This window comes from Lissotriton helveticus, chromosome 9 (genome assembly GCF_964261635.1).
Source record: "Lissotriton helveticus chromosome 9, aLisHel1.1, whole genome shotgun sequence".
Lineage (NCBI taxonomy): Eukaryota > Metazoa > Chordata > Amphibia > Caudata > Salamandridae > Lissotriton > Lissotriton helveticus.
The window spans coordinates 1,139,892,019-1,139,912,721 of NC_136070.1; the positions used below are offsets into that span (position 1 = coordinate 1,139,892,019).

Genomic DNA, 20,703 nt, shown 5'->3' on the forward strand with positions numbered 1-20,703 from the left:
TCGCACTATACCCTTTGATTGGCCCAAGTAAATTTTACACCATTTCAGGAGAACCCCCAAAGATAAGGTGTTGTCCCGTTTCTTGGACTTGGGGCTGGTGGTGGCGAAGCGCCTCCTCACGAGGAGGTGGAAGGCGCACGACCCACCTGGCGTACGGGCGTGGACCTCCTCCCTTCAGGCATGGGCCCAAGTGGAGTGGACCGCCATACGAAGAGAGGAAACACTGGAGCTCCGAAAAGAATCTATAGCGGAGTGCTGGGAGCACATGCTTAATACCTTCCAGCTGCCGGACGGGGAGGAAGGCGCGAGCGGCGCAGAGGATCATGTGGGCATCCCCGGGGGTGGGAGCATATCGCGGGCCGTTCTCCTGCCATGATAGTTTGCTATGTACAATTACTGCTCCAATGGGGCACAAAGGTTAAAAGTGCAGGCGCAGTTGTGGCCGGGGTTGCGCGCACGCGCGGGGGTCAGGGGCGGGGTGGTAGGAAGAGGGTTAGCATGTGACTGTGGTTTTGCCGCTGTTGTTAGTTTTCTTTTCTTGCTGTATTATAAATATTTAATCTGTATGTAAGCCCAGGTTGGGGGACCTACCCACAACCCTGCTAGTGGTTCAGGGTCCAGCGTGTGGACTTTCATGGACAATTCCGGAGTCTTTGCCTGATCAGGAACCCCATGATCTAGCCAGCTTCGGGCGAATACCCTCTGGTTCAGTGGTTGCACAACCTAGACATTGTGGTCCCAACATGCAATGTTACTATGTTTGTGAATATTTGATTTACGTGCCAGATAGCTGTGCTGATACGGATGATGTTCCTATTGTAATATGAAACCCTAAAATGCCAATAAACAGATTTGACAAAAAAAAAACTGGTCAGCCAATCCTTTCGTTTTCAGTGTTCTTCTTTTATAGTTCCTTTATTTCTTTGTTTCGCCTCTTTATTTTACTGCTTCTTTAGTGGATACCCCAGCTTTCTAGGCAGCCCTAACAGATTGCTTGCTTGCTGCTCATTTGACCAGCAGTGTGCTGCATCCCATGTGGCCACTTCTCTAAACAAGGAGCCCATTATGGAATGCTGTTGTACATAGAGTATCATTGTTTTACCATTCTAAAATTCAGAAAAACATTGGTTCTAGATGTTGGTCGCCATACTGGAACTTTAAAACAATGATAAACTATTCACTATGGATGGATGACGGACACTTCCTGCTATACTTTGGTTTCTTAATGCAAACATATGCCCTTCATGGTTAGAAGGAAGTGTGTTTTCTTTTTCCTACTTGTATTCTTTTAATTTATCTTTTTTTTTTCAGTTGTGTCAGGGGTGAATACAAGAATGAGTCAGTGTATGGGGAACGAAGGCATGACTGCAAAGATGAGTAACAGAGTACATTTATGATGACTTGTAGAGGGCCTAAACCCAGCAATACACAAAAGGCATTTTCATTTGAAAGCCAGACCTCTTGGCATCGCCATTGCATGTTTTTTAAAATTCACAACTCGGCATTGCCTGTATCCAAAAACAGAGTTTTTACAATTTGCGGACCCAGGATACAAAGTTATAAAGTGTTGTGGCCAAGATCACAACATCTGATTATTCTTATTGCTATGAAAAATATTATTTAGTAACATCAAATGATTTCCTGTCCGTCTTTCTAAGAGGTTTGATTTGTGAATCACATTCTATAACCTCTTCTGTCCATTAGCATCCATTATCGTGTGTTCTATAGATGTGCTTGCGTTGCCAACTCTTAACAGTAATAAACATATAAGTATGCCAAATGTATGAAATGTAATGGCGTACGATTAGAGTAAAAAAATGGACGGCATTCAAATGACTTTTAACAGTATTAACAACTATTTATTTCCTTCCGTCGGTAGAACGGTTTTCAGCCATCATGCAAATAAACATGTGCCTTATTTATTTAGCTACTAACTGCTTCTGTTTCTGCTACTAATCCAAGCACTTGGAAGTCAATTATACTGGGATTGGACAACACTGGGAGCTCACTGCAGCGTGCCTTATGCCAAACACCATTGCTTCCTGATTACCCACATTCAGCTCCACATATGCATAAGAAAAAAAGGAGGCATTTTCAGGAGGATTACCCTAATAGCATTAAGAGATTATTTTTTTTATTTCATTGGAAGAAAATTCACTTAAACGAGATTACTTATGACTTGACTGATTTCCTATTATATTAGAATGTTTAGGTGGCTTGCGCGTCCATTAGGGTATAACGTCGGAAAGGGCATTATTTTATACATTAATGATTTCGAATAATGGAGAGGTGCGATGTTTATGCCGGGCCGCCCTGGGAAAGTTAAGTCGATATTCTGGTCGGCAGAGATAACACTCCATGTCCCACTCGCCGCCCCCTCGTGTCCCCATTAGTTGCTAATTACTTGCAAACAAATAAACAATTAAGCCCCCTCGCCCCTCGGTGGGAGAGTCCTCATTCAGATGCTAAAACTTTCTAATGGGGGCTGTAATTAATGACGTTGTAAACCCAGCCCCTGCTTCTTGTCAACATGGCTATAAGGCGGGCCTGCAGGAAGGTCTGGGTGTGTGTGTGCTGTCAGGCTCAGCAGGTGCGGCGAGAGCATGGCCCTGTGCGCAGCTTACGGCGGCTTCTCCTACTCGCTTCAGAACGGCCTCGGGTGCCGAGCAGCCGGAAGCCCGGCAGACCTTGCGGTGCATGGCGGCTTCCGTCCCGCGCTGCAGAAAGGCATAGAGTGTCCCAAGCCGTCCGGGTGTTCCTTCACCATCGAGAGGATTCTGGGACTGGACAAGGAGCCTGCGGCTGTCCTCAAGCCTCATCGGCCCTGGTTGGATCCTGGCACCAGCCCTGGTATGTCAGTTCATGCTCTTATGCATTGTGGTGTATCTTCTGCACAAAAGTCGAGCCTGGCCCTATATTCTTAGGAGCACCTGTGTCGAGATCTGCACTTTTCAAGTAACTGCTCTCTGCCTTCAGACTCGTGTTGATAGCAGAAAGCGAGCCAGTCAGAATAACATACTGGCTGTCAAATCCTGACTTTAGAATAAGAAGTAATGTAAATTCAAAATGTGCTGCTGGTTAAATATGCAATTTAAAACTTTGCTTTTTATTCCGGGAGTGTTGACGGTATGTGAATAATCATGAGTTAATTGTGTGTGAACAATGTTGAGGTTTCGCTATTATTGTGCCACATACAGTGTCTGTTTTGGTTGTTTTTTTATCCAGGGGGCCTGGAATTACATTGTGATTACACAATGTTTACCCAGCCGACATGGGTAGTCTTTTTCAGGTTGGGCGTTGAAACTGTGGCCGCGAGTTGTGTGCAAGGCTGCAGGTCCTATTATCAGATGTTCCATTTCCCAATCACTTCCGGTGTCACCCTTAGCATCTGACCTGGATACAGGGCAATATTGGAGGCATAGAAACAAAGTGCAGCGTGTATTGTGTATGTGTGTCAGAACTTGAGATAAGAAAGCTCAACAGTGGACATTACACAAGGCCTTCATGTTTTCTCGTATATAACAGATTGTGTAAATTACACAATCTGTAATGCATTGTGGTGCTGGGAAAACATGGCTTCTGTTCTATCTGCACCAAGAGGCGATACAAACGGTGGTATATGGCCTACATAAAAGACTGCGTTTATGGTATAAGTGCGTTTTGCGGTTGATGTGCCAATAATTAAGATAACACCCATCCCATTGCATCTAATGCACTAGGGGGCGATTTGCTCCAAAGCAGCGAAACTTCAAAACGATTATCAGAATTGTCTGTTGGGCTGTTTTATTGATGTGTTATCGTGTTACCTAGATCCATACTCTGTATTCGATTTGTGGTGCGAGCCTTCCACGTGGTCCGTGTTATTATCGTTATGTTGTCTGACTTCCCCGGAGTATTCGGGTCCCCTTCCTCCTCGGTATTGGTGGTCTGTTACTTACATCTGGTGTCTAATTCTGTTTCCACAGTGGGTTTGGGCAGTCCCTACATCCGCCTTCTCGAGATGTCCTGTGAAAGCCCCCTGCAGGGCGGGGGTCGCACGGAGCCCAAGGACAGGAGTGCGGGCGACGAGATGCAGAGCCCAGCCACAGAGAGGGGGTCTTGTCGCCGGGATCTCAGCTGGTACCGGGGCCGGAGGCCGCGGACAGCCTTCAGCAGAAGCCAGGTGGGTGACGGTGTCCGCCAGGAGCAAGGGGTGGGAGTGGAGTGGGGTGATGGCTGACTAGTAATATTTATTACTGTAAACTGGACGTGCATAGTGTACAGCATAACGCGCATAAATGATATACCCACCAATGGATTGCATAATAAAGAGGGTCCCGTTTCACCCTTTCAAAGGATGTGTTAACGCTCTTGAATAGCGCCTACCACGAACTGTATTGCCGCTAGGCACTACCGGATGTTGACTGATGTCGATTCACAGGGAGGCAAAGTGATATGGTCAGGCGTGGAACAAAAAGGAGTCTCCTAGCATTAAATCGGAAATGTAGCCGCTTGATCATAACTTCGGCCCACTAGACTCCAAAGCCAGTGCCATGTAAGAGTCCATGTAACTGTAGTTTAAAATCTGGACATCTTTTAAAAACATCCTACACCATTTACAATGTGCAGTGTTTACAAATGTTTATAACTTGGTGAGAACAGATGCATTGCGCCGCCCTCTCTATCTTTTGGGTCACTAACGCCTTTCACCGCTGCGCCTTTCTTCAATAATTCGAAATCACATTATGCGGCAGAATTGAAGGTAACACATTGATTCCTTTTCCGCAGATTGAAACTCTGGAGAACATTTTCAGGCTGAACTCGTATCCCGGCATTGACATCCGAGAGGAGCTGGCCGAAAAGCTAGATTTGGACGAGGACCGAATCCAGGTAAAAGTAAACCCATCCTCTCTCCGCAGCGTTATTATGTAGTGGTTGTGATGGCGCAGGTCACTGGCGCGCGCTCTGCTTTTCCCACTCCCGCGCTCGAGGCTGGCTCGGTCTTTACGTTGTATGGTAGTTAGTAGTAGCGAAGGCCGCGGTCATACCGACGCTATAGTACAATAGCGTAGGTATAGGATACCATATCGCTTTATTAGCTTCCAGGTTCCCTGCGTGGTGTTGAAAGAGATCGGCGTGCCCCCACATTTCTTACGCATGTGGTAGTTTATTTGAAAGCTTCTTGTTTAACGTGCTTTTAGGCTTCTTGCACCCGCGCATCAGCAAACATCTGGAGCAGTGTTATTTCGCTTCAGTTCGTTTTCCTGCTGTCCCGTCCCGGATGCTTAAGTCTATTTATTGTTTACATGTGCGCCACGTCAATAGCATTAAAAGTGGCCAAATAGAACGTTATTCTGAACATTTTTACTAATTAGCACGCGATCGCCCATTTATCATTGCAGTGTAAAGGGCGAATACAATGTAGTTGTTAACAGTGCAGCCTAGCAGGCGATAACTGGTGACTCCCTCGAATACTGCGCGTTACACTGACTTTTCAGAGGACAGCAACTCTGCCATGCCCCCAACGCATGTATACTATGATTTGAGGACACTGCATGACAACCGTGAGACCAGATTCACAAACCTCTTTCACGCAATCTGGGTGCTAGCGCAGAGCGCAACATGGGCGCCATGCGCCACGTTAAAGGGAACTTGTGTACATCCACATGGTGAGATAAGTGCGTGCACACGCCTCTTGCCTCAAATCGAGGGGCGTTTAATGACGTGCTGATTCTAGCACATCCCTAAATCTCTAAGGGCCAGATTTACACATTTTTTGCACTGGGTTTAAACCCGCGCAAAAGTTTTTTGTTGGATTTTTTGCGCTGGAAAATTTCTATAAGTAATGCAAAGCTCTGCTTTGCGTTACTCTGCTTCATATGGTATTAAATGGATAGTACATTGGCGTTTTCGTCCTCCCACCCATGCTTTTTGATGCAAAACCCTATCTACTAACAATAATAGACAGAGATTGGTGTAAAAAATACTGCCACTTTGAAGCAGGCATTACAAGGAGCAATACTTTTATTTCTTTTTTCTCTTCCGAATTTGCATGTGTGCTGCACTGTACAGAACACATACAAAGTAGGAAAAGTTTTGCCGCTTGTCTAGGTACAGTAAACCTATGATAAACTCACGCAGACACCCTTGCACTATGGCGCAAAGGTGTGTGCGTAGTACTCGGCAGCCTGATTATTCATCAGCGCTGGGCGGCATGTGCAGGTAAGAGCAGTGGGGTGTTGGGGGGAATTCGACATACAACGACGAGGGGAAATTAAATTATTACTTTTCTGTTGAATCACCCCCACACTGCTCTTACCTGTATGGGCCGCTCCTGCGTCAGCGCAAGTTAAAGGGGAGGAGAGTGCCATATCTCTGTGGTCATGGTGCTTTCCTTTTCTCTCCCTGTCATGCAGCTCAGCAGCTTTAGGTGCCGCACTGCGTTGTGTGAAAGGATCGTAAATATGGCCCTCAGATGCTTGGAGTATGCGCCTGTTGCACCTTTGGTTCTCCTGTGACAGTTTTGTGCAGCGGCAGCTGGGGACAGAATGCTCAAATGCTCCGCTGCTCTTATTCCACATGAGTGGTAGAGAACTAGATTGCATTTCCTTCTCTAACAAAGGGGTAAGGACATATAGCCTAGAATTGACAGTGAAGGCCCTTAAAGACACATACCTCATTTCTGCTCCCAGGGTGATGTGAGCTTGGGGGCGAAGCCTGCTGACAGAACCAGGCCCCATCACCATGTTCACATGGCTCCTTTGGGCGAATGCACACCTACCTCCTGCACTGCTATGTGCAGAGCCCGACTCCATGTATGTGAAAGTATTCTCTGCAGTCCCCATGTGCTTGCAGTCAGGCTCACAAAGTATATATATATGTGGGTGGTATTTTCTGTTCTGTGGTACCTGTACATGCAGCAACATGGGCAGAATCATGATCGGTTTCATTAAACTTTTTTTGCTTCTTTTTAGATTTGGTTCCAAAACCGGCGTGCAAAGCTTAAACGGTCCCACCGCGAGTCTCAGTTCCTAATGGCGAAAAACACATTTTCCACAGAACTGCAGGAGTAGGCCGTATGCAGCTACAATCCTACGTAATATGGAATATACCCTCCCTTGAAGCTCATCTAACAATCTGTCTTCTGAATTGATGCAATCGTTTTGAAAGATTGTTGCGTTTCATTAAACCCACTGTAAAAATGTAAATACTTTATCTATGTTACATGGAAATGCACTTTTGTACAAAGCAGATTTTTTTCTATATATTTTGTTATAGGTTTGCAGAGAAATTGCTATTTTTAATGAAGCAAGTCTTATGCATTTGCTGTTCAGATAATCCCAAATGTACTCTTGAAATGTGTAGAAAAAAAAAACACGAAGGGTTTCTTGGGATAGTTTCCTAATGTGATGTCCATCCCTCACGTGCACTGTCTGAATAAAAACACGTTTATATGGCAGCCTGGATGTTTTTTCAATCTCCTCAAATGATAATTTTTTTCTAAAGAGCATCACGGTGCACAGGTAGACCATTGTAACATTTGTTTTAGTTTGGCAAAACATTTAATATAACAAAAGAGTGACTTCTCGCCCGGAAGGGTAACTGGGTAGACATTATATATCGCAGAAGAAACCTGTATGTTCTGTACAGGCTCAGACATAACCGCCATTCCACAGATAGCACGGCATTTCCATGTGCTTTGCACAAATAACCCACATACAGTGCAACACTTAAATGCCATAATTGTGGCGGGAATGCACTATACAAATTTCATACAAATGCTTGTAACAGTGCAAAAAATCAGTTGCATTTGCACCAGCTTGTTTATGCATAAGAGGCTATTCTGCGTGGTGTGCTGGAACGGTCTCCCCCAACTCCTAGTGGGTTCATAGAAGGAAACACATATATAATATAGATGACCATTTGAGACTTGTAGTCTGCCACTTCAAAAATTAACAAGTGAATACCGTCTGTGGATAACGCATCTATTTAAAAAAAAAAAAATTGGTGTGATGTTCAGCGGTGCTCACTTTCCACCAATGTAGTTTCTCACGGTTTTTACTTCAAGTGATCTTTATACATAAAACATCCTGCAAAATATGGTGGAAATTGCTGGTCCGGTATAAACACTGCCAACTCCTTTTTCCACCATACAAGAGGGGGCACCCCACACAGGTCGGCGGAAGACCTAAGGGATTACGTAACACTAGAAAGTAAACATTTCAAGCCAGTATTACACATAAGTGGTTAGCCTGAGACCAACTTATTAGTGCGTTTGAGAATAAACAGTTCTCAGGCAATATTTAACATACCTCAAGAGACAAAAATGTTCTAAACGTTTTTCTTCATATTTATATAGCGCCCACAACATTGTTAAAGATTTAATTTAACAGCAATCTAGATATTGAATACCATAACCAAGATTTCCTTGAAGGAGTCATTGGCAACCTAGCTGGCCTGTCCAGCATCAGTTAAACTGGCAAGTCCCGGTGAATCTCCGGGTCACCCAGATGTATCTTTTCACAGGATGAACTCTTAATACCAAGGGAGTCCAGGTCAATATGAAAACGATTTACAAAAAGAGGCATAGGCTCTAAATCCCGCACCTTTCAAGCTGTAGTGTACATTATAACAGGCTGGTGCTTTGATCAGAGTAAAACAGCCTCTTGTTTCCCCATAAGTGGATGCCATCCACACACTTGTACACAAAATAGATCAGCACTCACAATTTGTCATTGCATCAAATGTCTTTTCTAATCAAAACCCCGTTGGTCAATTACGACTATCAATTTTTTAGTAAGATTGTGTCCAAATATAAGTTAAATCAAGATCATTCAGGCTTGTCTTGTGTTGATAGATACTTTTATTGAAAATATGCAAAATATTCACATCAGCGTAGCCAGTGCGTTTCATCTCTTCTCCCGAGACTTCTTTGGGGCTTATTCGTCCCCCATAGATGATTTGCAGTCATCCATTCACATTGAATAATCCAAAGGATCCTCAAATAAAAGTATTTAAAAAAGTCTTTGTTCTTATTGCGGGTAAAGTTGATTGGATTCAGCAGTTTTCTAGTTTTAGCCCATGTCAGCAAATGAACCTCATCAGTGATTTGCTCAGCGTGTTGCCTGTCTCTGGGTTATAAATTGACTTTTATTTGAGGATCCTTTGGATTGTTCAATGTGAATGGATGACTGTGAATAATCCAAAGGTCAACATGTAAGCTGAGTCCCTAACCAACAATTCTGTGTTAAACCCATAAGAAGGGTCCCCCATTGCAGTCTTCGGAAGACAGGCCTGGTCATCCAGGCCATAGCTTGGTTGCATGGCACAAGCACCAACTCCCCAACATCCCAGGGCAGTGCTATTGAATGCCCATGAAGGGCTATGGACGATCGATGTAGCACCCACCCCTGGCCCCACCTTAAAAACCATAATACCGCTGTCCTTGCTTGAGGTAAGATTTAAACCAAAATCAATTTACCCGACTTTTTCATGCCTGATGCCATGGTGTCTAACTATTTCATGGCCAACTATGAGCCTCCCCTGCAAAATATGACAAACTAAACGACCCTTTAGGGGATACCAGTAGAGGAATCGTAAATGCCCTCACAATCTCCTTACTACTCCTTAATTCTACCTTTCCTTAAATTCTTAAAACCCCTTAAATCTTTATTTCCCTGAACCCTATACAAGCCATAATGCTACCCTTCTGTGGACGCTAAAGCCCTCCCTACATCTTAATGCTACCCATCCCTGAACCGTAAAACCTTTATCTACTTTTTAACGCAACTCCTCTTTGAACCCTAAAAAACCCATTAAATGTACCCATACCTGATCCCTGAAATCTTTCTACCCCTTAATGCTACCCTTTCCTTAGCCTTACAAACTGCTGCTACACCTTTACGCTATTCTTCCCTGAACTTTAAAAAATCAAAACAACTTTACTCCCAATAGAGATACCCTTTCCTGAAACATTAACTCCTTTACTAGCCCTTAAAACTACCCTTCCCGGAACTCAAAAAATTCCCTACCACTACTACTTTACTGTACCCATCACTGAACTCTAAAAACACCTCCTTACCCCTCAATACTACCCTTCCCTGAACCCTACATATCCATTACTATCCCTTAATGCTACCCACCCCATAACCCTAAATACCCTTTAATTCTGCCCTTCCATTACCCCTACAAAACCATTACCTCTCCTCAACAGTAGCCATCCCTCCACCATAAACATTCTTACTACCTCTTAATGCTACCTTTCCCTAAACCCTAAAACACCTTGCTACCCTTTAATTCTAACCTTTCTTGAGCTGTGCAAACTCCTTACCACACCTTAACACTCACTCAGGGATTTTACCACCTGAAAGCAGCGCAAGCTTAAGGGTGAAGTTGCAGGAAGAATGAGAAATCAAATTGCTGATTTCTCCAGTAATTCCACATTGCTAAGGAGACCCATCGGACCCCTCTTGTGATCGCTGTTATTCCTATTGCCATCTCCCTCCCGCATACATTAATGCCCCAGAATCAGGAAGTCTGGAGTTGGAGCTACCATGAAAAGTCAGGGACCTTAATGGCATTAAACAACACAAAAAGCTGATCTCTTTAAAGAGAAGTAGTTTTTTAGAACACAATGGAAGCACTTTCAGGACCACAAGCTACTGTTTGTTTACATTGGGGCTGTGCTGGATTGCCACGTGGGAGAAATGAACACTGTCCCACTAATGGAGCATTCACAGAATGTTGGATGGCTTGCTGTTCTACCACAATTTGGTGATTGCTGTACCACAACCCAGGGCCTGACTGGCTACCGGGCAGTTGTGTGTGCTGCCGAGCTAGGGGCTAATTTCTCTGTGGTGGGGGCTTATTTCGATGATGGGGACCTGCGTGCGATTTGAAATAAAAAAAGCCAAACGAATTTCGTTTTGCACACGCAGGTCCCCATCAACGAAATTAGCCCCCAGCACGGCAGCACACACAACTGCACGGTAGCCAGTCCGGCCCTGCCACAACCCCTAATAATTTTAGAAATAAAAGTGCAAGCATTTTCTCTGCCTCTTTTTCCACAAATATTGATGCAAAATTAGCACCAGCTTTTTACTTGTGCTCTGGTACTATTAGGCAAAGATTGGAGTACTTTTCTCCTAATATAAAATAGATTTAAATGCACAAAAAAATATTTTTCACAAATGTCACCAGATTTATTTTAAGCTTGCCACATATTCTAAATGTTGCCCTAAGTAGTATATCTATGAATGACAAAATAAAACAAATATTAGTGCATGACTATTCAAGTTAAGCCTATCTAGTTAAGGTAAACCTCCCTGTTAGGTTTATCTTAACAGTGCAGCTGTCTGGATGACATATTTTTTAGCATTTCTTTAAAATATGTATAGAGTGCTCATATAGAGGAGTACTATTCTCTCACTTGATGCTATCATCTGGCGATGTGTTTTAAACAAAGTGTTGCCTCAGAAAACAAATACACATATGTCTTTGTATTGTATTGTATTGTAATTGTATTTATATAGTGCTTACTACCCCTTACGAGGCGTCGAAGCGCTTTTTCGGCGGGTAGCACGCTACTCCGGGACCCATAGAGAATTAGTGTTGAATTACTATAGTGAAACATGCAAATACATTTCAGTGGTGGATATTAGTCTGTTATTTGCAGTGAGAAGGATAGCGGAGGGATAAAAGGGGAAGAAAGATTTGCATTCATATAGCACTTGTTACCCCTGATGGGTGTTGAAGCGCTTTTCTGGCGAGCAGCACGCCACTCCGGAACCCATAAAGGATTAGTGTTGAAAATTAGTATAGTATAAATATGAAATAATTTGAGTAGTAGATATGTTATTCAGTTATTTGGGCAGTATATTAGTATAGTTGAATATGGAATATGGAATTTGAGAAGTGAACATGTTAGTCTGTTAATTTTGATTGAAAAGGATAGTGGAGGGATAAAAGAGTGAAGGATTTAAAAACATTTTTTTTAGGTTTTAGCAGTAGGAAGAGGCTTTTGGAAGAGTAAACATGAGTTTTGGAGGGAAGGAGTCAGAGGGGAGAGTTTAGAAAGGTTTGTTTTAGGGGATCAGTGTAGTAAAAAGAGGTGTCAGATGATGCAAGGAGGGGTAGAGCAGGAGAGAGTCTAGAAAGGGTTATTTTGGCGATCATAGTAGTGGTATGGGGTGTGGGATAAATGAGAGAGTGGATGTAGAGGATATAGTGATGTATCGGATGAGAGATAGGGTAGTGCTTTAGAAGGAGTAGTAGAAAGAAGCTTGTGATGAGTCAGAAGGTTGGGCTAGAAGATATATTGAGCAAAGTATAGGCTGAGAAATAGGCTAGTGCATTGGAAATGCTAAATTAGAAGAAAGTGATAAATATATAGATCCATAAGTACATTGAAAATATAGATTCAAAAAGGAAGTAAGTATATTTAGATTAAATATATTGATAGAGGCACAGGATAGTGCATTGGATATGCTTTTTCAGGAGAAAAGTAACAGACACACAGATCCAAGTACATGGCAGGTACATACAGCCGTGGCCGGTAGTGGGAGTACCGGCCGGGCGGTGACGTGGGGAGGGGGAGGGGCAGGGTGGGGGGTAGTAATGTATGGATTACGGAAAGGTAAGTAAAAATAAAAATAAATAAAACAAATTTCGTTGCACACACTGCATCACCAAATGCGATGCAGTGTGTCCAACGAAATTCGTTTTATTTATTTTTATGTTTACTAACCTTTTAAAGTCCGTAATCCATACATTACTACCCCCCACCCTGCCCCTCCCCCTCCTCACGTCACCGCCCAGCCGGTGCACCCACTACCGGCGCGGCTGGGTACATAGATGCACAATGGAAGTATGTACATGTAGACCAAAGATGATTTTTATTTATTGATGAATGTTATTATTATTATTATTAATATTTTTTATTTTCTCTTAACAACATCATTATTTTACATGTTTTATAAAATAATACACAAAGATAGGTACATATCTATACTGAAAACCAATGCTTATATACAGAGGGATATGCTGTAAATTTCTGTTTCCGTATGGTGCTTATGTAGGGAAGAGCCAGATCTTGAGTAGTTTTCTGAAGATAAGGTGGTTGTCGGTGGATCTTATGTTGGGGGGTAAAGAGTTCCATAGTTTGGCTTCTTGAACAGAGAAGGATGTGCCACCCATGTTTTTTTTCTTACATGGTGGGATTTTGAGGCGAGATGCTCCTTTAGAGCGGAGGTTCCTTTGTTGAATGTGTTTGGAGATTTTATTCCTGATGAAGAGTGGTCCTATTCCATGTATTGCTTTGTGGGTGATACAAAGCAGCTTGAACATGGATCTTCTGGCAACCGGTAACCAATGCAGGGCTTTCAAGGCAGGGGAGATATTGTCTCGTGGTTTGATATGCAAGAGTAGTCTGGCAGCCGAGTTCTGAATCCGTTGTAGTCTTTTCATGGTCGTTAAAGGTGATCCGTGATAGAGGTTATTGGCGTAATCGAGTTTGGATAGAACAAGGGAGATGGTAGCTTGGACCTTGTGTGGAAATCCCAAATGAGGGAAAATTAGTCGCAGCGTTTTTATAGTAGCAAAGCTTGATCTTGCTAGTTTATCCACTTGGACATTCATCGACAGCTTGGAGTCCATGGTCATTCCGAGGTTTCTTACTTCCTTCGATACTTTAGGCAGTGATCCCAGTTCATCAGGCCATGCGGCAAAAGGGTTATAATTTTTCCAATCACCACACGTGAGTATTTCAGTTTTTGAAGCATTCAATTTGAGATGCCTCCAAGTCGTCCACTGATCCACGGCTCTGAGACAGCTGAAAATTGCTGATTTTCCAATGTCTTTGGGGCATTCCAGTTGAACCAGTATTTGCGTGTCATCTGCATAGTTGTAGCACGTGAGGTAAAATTTATTGATCAGTACTGGTAAAGACTTCATGTAGATGTTGAAAAGCATGGGCGAGATGATAGAACCTTGAGGGACTCCTGCTTTTGTGGAGTACGGTTTGGACGAGAAAGGTGGGCTGTGGATGACATTAGTTCTGTTTCGAAGGTAGGACGCAATCCAGTCTAGAGCAGTTCCCTCTATACCGGCTTCATAAAGTATTTGTTTCAGAGTGTCATGGTCAACCGTGTCAAAGGCAGCTGAGAGGTCCAAGAGGAGTAGCGCAGCAACCCCGTTGCAGTCAACAGTATTCTTTAGGTCATCCCAGATGGCAAGGAGGGAAGATTCAGTGCCTCTTCTCGGACGGAATCCTGTTTGGAAATCTGAAAGTATGTCATTCTCTTCAATGAATTGATCAAAATACATTACAAAACCAATCACTTTACAGAAGAATAATGTTCCTTTAAGAACTCTTGTAGTCTTACTTATTTTGATCTAATATCGGGACATTTATTTTACCACTATCCGTTCGGGGTCATCTTCTTTTTTCTGAATCTTGGGATGGCTAGCTTATTCAACACAGGTATCAGATGTCCTACACGAAAAATAGTCCCGCCCTGATGAAGACCTTCTTATAAAAAAACTATTTGGTCCATTCATTACGGAGATAGAAACACGTTGGCTACCACAACATATAAGGTCAAGACTAAACAAGGACTAGAAGTCTTTGCAAACAACTAAGGCATTTTTGAGCTGAAAGAATAAGCTCACACTAGAAGTGTGTAAATAATCTCTGACCCCTACAGGACCTATGTAAGAGCGGTTATTGAGGACGAAAAAATAAATGTCCCGATATTAGATCAAAATAAATAGGACTACAAGACAAAGACATATGTGTATTTATGTGAAAACATTTTTATTGTGATGTCTATGTCTTTATATATGTAAGTATTGTAAATATTATATATGTTGCTGCTTTGCTACAAAGAAAACAACTAGGGTTCGCTCAAAAGATAGTCAATAATAGGAACCTTGAATGTAAAAAAGTATAGAAAATAGAAGAAAAATAAGGTAACCCAGAGTTAATTAATAAAACTTCTGTGGTACAAAGTAAAACTCAATCTATGGTTACTGAGGCAACACTTTGTTTAAAATCTATCATATTGATTCCAGCCTCTGAATTCCGCAACTGGATTCATTCCACTTTCCAGAAACTGTTTCCATTAGAATGCAAAAGAGATTATTCTAAATCTTAAAAGCAAACTCGACTATGCTGTTTGTCACACTCACTTCTTTTCTCCTATATGCATTTTACAAACATAGCAATAGTATTTGCAATTTGTTTGTCAACATTGGCAAAGCCAGAAGGACAGACTTCAATGTGATAAGCAACATTTGTGCATAAAGTTCAATCAAAGAGCATTTGTGAATGCCTGTGTTTACATTTGTGGATATATTAAAGCCAGAACCATTGACTCTACCAATGCTTGTTGGTTTGGGGCATGGCCTGTCTTAGGCTGGAAACTATCACGACGTGTACCTCTGCTCTCCCAAAAATGATTTATATATCCAACAGCATTTGTGGAAATGTTGTGGGTAATAACATATGTACTAACAACACTGCTTTAACTTTCAAAATCACAATATAACTTAAAGTACCCCGATGTGGTAATCTAAAATTGATAAGCAACAATCAACAAAAATTGAAAAATAACTTAATATTTACATCAAATATTCTTTAACTACACAATATTTTTTGAGTTCAGCATTGCTCCAGTCAGAACCACCTCTCGCTGTTATTTTTTGCCAAACCTTATAGCTTGACCACTCTAAGCATTTTACATGACTTGTAAAATTGTTTGACTAGATAAAGAATGTTAACACATGCATGAGTACCCATTCTGCCTTTGAACACCCAAAATCTCAGGTTAGTTCTTGGAACTGCCATTGTGTGTACCATCCAGGCCTGATCCTCTTTTCTCCTCCGAGGCTCTGACCGCTGGGTTCTTTAAAAGTGGTAGGGCATAACACCTTTACTCAAATCTCAAAGAGCCAGCAAAGAAAATGTGTTAGACTGGCTACAGGCGGGAGGTGTAGATTGGCGGGTTCTTTCCTCAAGAACATTTTGAAAAAACATTGAGTCAAATAGTGCATTTTACAGCAAAGTTCCAGATAAATTTGCTTAAACACAGGCCCTCTCAGGCTTGCCAACTGTAGTATTTGGGCAGCTAAGAACCCTTTCTCCTAACTAGTATTGCTGAACCCCTGCTCCATACTCTTCATCCTCCCCAGGCTCATCCATGTGTTGCCTCATTCAAGTTAAATCATCTCTGCACCAAGACCCTACCTGTTCTTGTACTCTTCTGGTGCATTTGTATATTTCTTGTCCTACCCAATTCCAGTGGATATCAGTCCCATGTCAGCCCATGCTCTACAGCTCTTACTGTCTAGTCTCCTCATGCCCCTTAAACCTTTGTATTTCTGAGTTATTCTGTGCTCATTGTATATCAGACTTCCATTATTTCCTTCACCAATTTCATCAGCCTCTTAACACCATCTACTCTCAGGCTCTCGCCCCTTTAGTTTCTCTGGTGCTCTCAACCCTCGTCAGCTGTCTGTACACTTCAAAGCACCTATCTCCCCTGCCACTCAACAAATTCTGTCAAGTCACTAACTACATCTCTCTGTCACACTCTCAGATTTTTGTCAACTCTCTCTGTTACTCCACTCTCTGTCACACTCTCTCCCACTATCTCGGTCTGCCTTTTAGTCACTCTTTGTCACTCTCTCTGTCATAAATATCTCTCTTCGTCATTCTCTTAGTTTTCACTGTCTTAGCCATTCTCTCACTCACTCACAATCCACTTTTTACTCAATGTCTCAATCATTCTCAGTTAGTCACTCACCCCTTCACAGTTACACTTTCAGTCACTTATTCTGAGTCACTCACACACTCTTCCTCACTCACTTTCACATTCTCTCACTCTCTTACCCACTCTCAGTCACAAACTCTCACAGTCCCTCCTTTATTCATTCTCCGTCACTCACACTCACTCGCTTTAAGTCACTCTCAATCATTCCCTCACTGTAAGATATTCTGTAACTGACCACTCAAAGTCACTCTCTATCACACACACACTTAAACACACACTCAATTTGGCATTTGTATTTTTATCATATGTCCCATCTGACAGTGCTCCGCTTCTGGGCTTTTTCAGCCACCAAAGCCCAGTCCATGCACCTTTTTGAAGTTCCATGTAGCATGAAAGTGAGACCTCCAGTCACACATACAATATGAATTAAAGCTCATGGCTCGATTTGGCGCTTCACTGTCAATCACTCTACTTGTGACTCTGAACCTTGCAATTAGTTAGAGTACTCAGAGCAGCACTCCATCAGAAACAAATGAGACCTACTTGAAATCCAGACTCCGTTCAGAGTTGTCAGCAAAGGAAGCGAGGTAAAAGTCCAGTTTTGCGTCTATGGGTATTTATTTATTTATTTTATTTATAAAGTGTTATATAGCGCTAGCTGACCCGTGGGTATCAGAACGCTTTACATACACAAAAGAAAAGAAAAATTGCATTACATTGCAGGACATGTGGATGCATAAAGATATAAGCAAAGTCATAATACTTATGTATACAGTGAGGGAATAAAAACGCAGGTGGTTGAAACAGTCAGATAACCACCATCCTTGAAGGTCAAAGTGAGGGCGGAGTCCATTAGGATATTGGTCGGTAAAGTATTGGATGCTGTGCCCTATCTGAGTGGCAGCTGCCAATTAGCACAGGATTTATTCCTTGAGTAAAAGGGGCATGGGTGGTATGTGTTAGTGACTGCATGTTTATGAGTGTGTTTCTGAATGATTGATCATGAATGAGATTGAGCGAGGGTGAGCGAGAATCCCAGTGAATGTGTGTTAGTGTTTTTGTTGAGTGTTGATGTGAGTGAAAATGAGCGAGAATCAGTGTTTGAGTACATATGTGTGTGAGTGACAGTGAGAATGAGGATGAACATGTGTGAGTGAGTACAAGTCCACTAAAGTGAGGGGGGAGAGAAAGTCAATGAGAGAGGGAATGAGAGTGTGTGAATAAGAGTGGGTTTGTTAGCGTGCATTATGGTTGTGAGTATACCGCTGGCTATAGCATACTCTAAATAAATCTTGGCTTATGGTGGCACATAAGGTAACATGCTGCCACTGGTATGCTGGAGGTAATTCTTTCCATAAAGCAGGGTACCTGTGGGACACTTACGGCAAAAGTCTGTTGCAGGCATATTGTAGGTAATTCTTGAGCTCAAAGAGTGCAGCCATACCATATTTGAGGGCTAAAGGTCGACACGAGGGAAGCAAACCATGAGAAAAGTCTGGCTTTGACATACTGGGGTAATTTTTGACACATGGGTCACCCATGGTATATGGACAATGTTAATAGCAAAATTCTGGAACTGGCGTAGTTTATGTAGTTCTTGGCATAAGGGGGTACCCATGACAAAATGGTAGCATTGGAACACAGCATGTAATTCTTTTTAAAAAAAAATCTTTTTATTAAGACCAAACAGCGGCCTGCATAGTCGCACACAAGGGTCATAGATACGCACAGAAGATCATACTGGGTATACATCTTACATCAATGTCATGGCATAAAGACAGCAATACGATAAATCACTTATACCTCTACCTCAAGTACCGATTGTCGAGGCTGAGGGGGTTCGCAGATGTTTCCTCTATAGTCATTCCATTTGTCCCAGACCTCCCCCCATTTTTTGGGGCACCCCCGAGCTACGTACACTGTTTTTTCTTGGAGCATGCACCAGTCCATGTCTCGTTTCCATTCGGTGAGTCGTGGAGGCGGGATTGCCCCCCAGTGTCGTGCAATATTTCACTTAGCCACCACTCGACCAAGCGTTACCCAGAGCCTCCCCCTCGCTGATAGGTCCGTTGGCTCCCAGATGTTTAAAATGCAGCGTTTCGCCTCAGGGCGCAATTCTACCCCCCACACCTCCTGCATTCATCGTACAACGTTTTTCCAATAAGTCTGCAGTTTCGGACACTCCCATACCATGTGAAAGAAGGAACCAACCATCCCGCACCCCCTCTTACAGCAGTCCTCCTCACTCCTACCCATTCTTTTCAGCCTGGTGCTTGACATGTACACTCTGTGTAAGATTTTCAGTTGGATGAGCCGCAATCTGGATGAGATAGCCACTTCTTTAGGGGAGGCCAGCGCACACTTCCATTCCTCCTCATCTATTACCAGACCGTCCGCCTCCCACCTCCCTTTAAGGCCCAGGAGTAAGTCAGGGAGGTTATTGATCAGTTTTTTATAGGTGAGTGAGAAAGCGTGTTCCTGTATGTGACCATCTATCAGCCTATCCTCCAGGGGGAGGCTTGAGGGGGCATCGTACCATTTGGAATGTTCTTTTGAAGGGAGTGTCTGACTTGCAGGTACCTGAAATACTCAGTGTCTGCGAGGTCGAATGTGTTTTGTAGGGATGCAAAGGATTTAGCCCCGCCTGATTCCCAGAGATCTTTGACCTGAGAGATACCAATAAGGTCCCAGTTCCGGAACCCCTTGGTGCGACCCAAGAGGCCCAGCCGCTCGGAGGCCCAGAGTGGGGTGGCCATAGTGAGAGTATTAAGCCAACCCATCTTACGTTGAACAATGTGCCACAATTGCACCGAGTGACGAGTCGGCCCTGTAAGTTGGTATCTGGCGGGTCTTGAGCAAAGTGCTGCTTCAAAGTTCCCCCTTGGGAGGAGCCACCTATCCATTCCGTATCCAGGATCGCTTCCATCACAGTACGTGCCTTGATTAATAGCCGAGAGGTGTGCGGCCCAGTAGTACCTGCCAATGTCAGGTAGAGCAATCCCTCCATCGTACCACCCGAGAGTTAGTTTTTGCAAGGCTATCCGGGGAGCACCAGACCACAGTAGGTTTCTCTGCGCCGCCTCCACTGCTGCGAAGTATGATGGTGGAACAAGATCAGGGTAATTCTGCAGGGCGTAGAGGAACCTGGGCAGGGCCATCATTTTAAAAAGCGCCGCCCGGCCCAGCAGGGACACTGGGAGCTTTTGCCAGGTAGCGGTGTCACGCCGGAGCCGCTGAAGGGGCGGGTGGAGGTTCCTGTCGTACATGCTGGCCTTGTCCTTGGAGATAAAAACACCCAGATATGTGAACCCCTCAGTGACCACCTTTATGGGACAATGGCGGTTGAGTATCGGGGGGCCACCGTGTAGGACGTAGAGGAGTGACTTACTCCAGTTGATGCTATACCCGGAATTCCTTCCAAAGTTTGTCAATAGGTCAAGCGCTACAATCAGTGACCTCCGGGGCAGTGAGAGGTAGAGGAGGATGTTGTCGGCGTACAACGAGATCCTGTCCTCCCAGCAGTCTGCCCACCGAAGCCCCCATTGTTCAACGTCCTGCCTAATCCAGGTGGCCAATGGCTCAAGGGATAGGGCAAACAAGAGGGGCGAGAGGGGACACCCCTGGTGTGTCCCCCTCTCGAGGGTAAAGGCCTCCGAGACTTTGTTGTTTATGACCACCTGGGCGAGGGGCTCCGAATAAAGGAGTCTCACCCAAGAGATGAAGCTTGGGCCGAAACCCATTTTGCGAAGGACCGCCATCATGTATGGCCATTCAAGGGTATCAAAAGCCATTGTGGCATCGAGCGATACCACCACCGCCTCTTGGCATCTCCCCATCACACCATTGAGGCGACGGAGATTGAGTGCCGGGTTGCGGTGGGGCCTAAATCCCGATTGGTCCGGGTGGACTTGAGTGGTGAGGACCGGCTGGAGTCTGTTGGCCAAAACTTTCGCTA

The 20,703-nt window shown here is 43.7% G+C and overlaps 1 protein-coding gene across 1 annotated transcript; it reads left to right on the forward strand.

Moving 5' to 3' along the window:
• The first annotated feature begins 1,904 nt into the window (after nt 1–1,904).
• HESX1 (HESX homeobox 1) lies at nt 1,905–7,403 on the forward strand. Its single transcript, XM_078662380.1, has 4 exons — nt 1,905–2,850; nt 3,966–4,162; nt 4,768–4,869; nt 6,954–7,403. The coding sequence occupies exons 1-4, from the start codon at nt 2,604–2,606 to the stop codon at nt 7,050–7,052; spliced, it is 645 nt and encodes a 214-aa protein (XP_078518506.1). The 5' UTR covers nt 1,905–2,603; the 3' UTR covers nt 7,053–7,403.
• The last annotated feature ends 13,300 nt before the right edge of the window (nt 7,404–20,703 follow it).

Bases quoted from the DNA above. Each gene is read 5' to 3' on its own strand.
- HESX1 (XM_078662380.1), top strand. From the start codon at position 2,604: ATGGCCCTGTGCGCAGCTTACGGCGGCTTCTCCTACTCGCTTCAGAAC. The intron at 2,851-3,965 runs GTATGTCAGTTC...CTGTTTCCACAG, and splicing joins GGATCCTGGCACCAGCCCTG to TGGGTTTGGGCAGTCCCTAC. The intron at 4,870-6,953 runs GTAAAAGTAAAC...GCTTCTTTTTAG, and splicing joins TGGACGAGGACCGAATCCAG to ATTTGGTTCCAAAACCGGCG.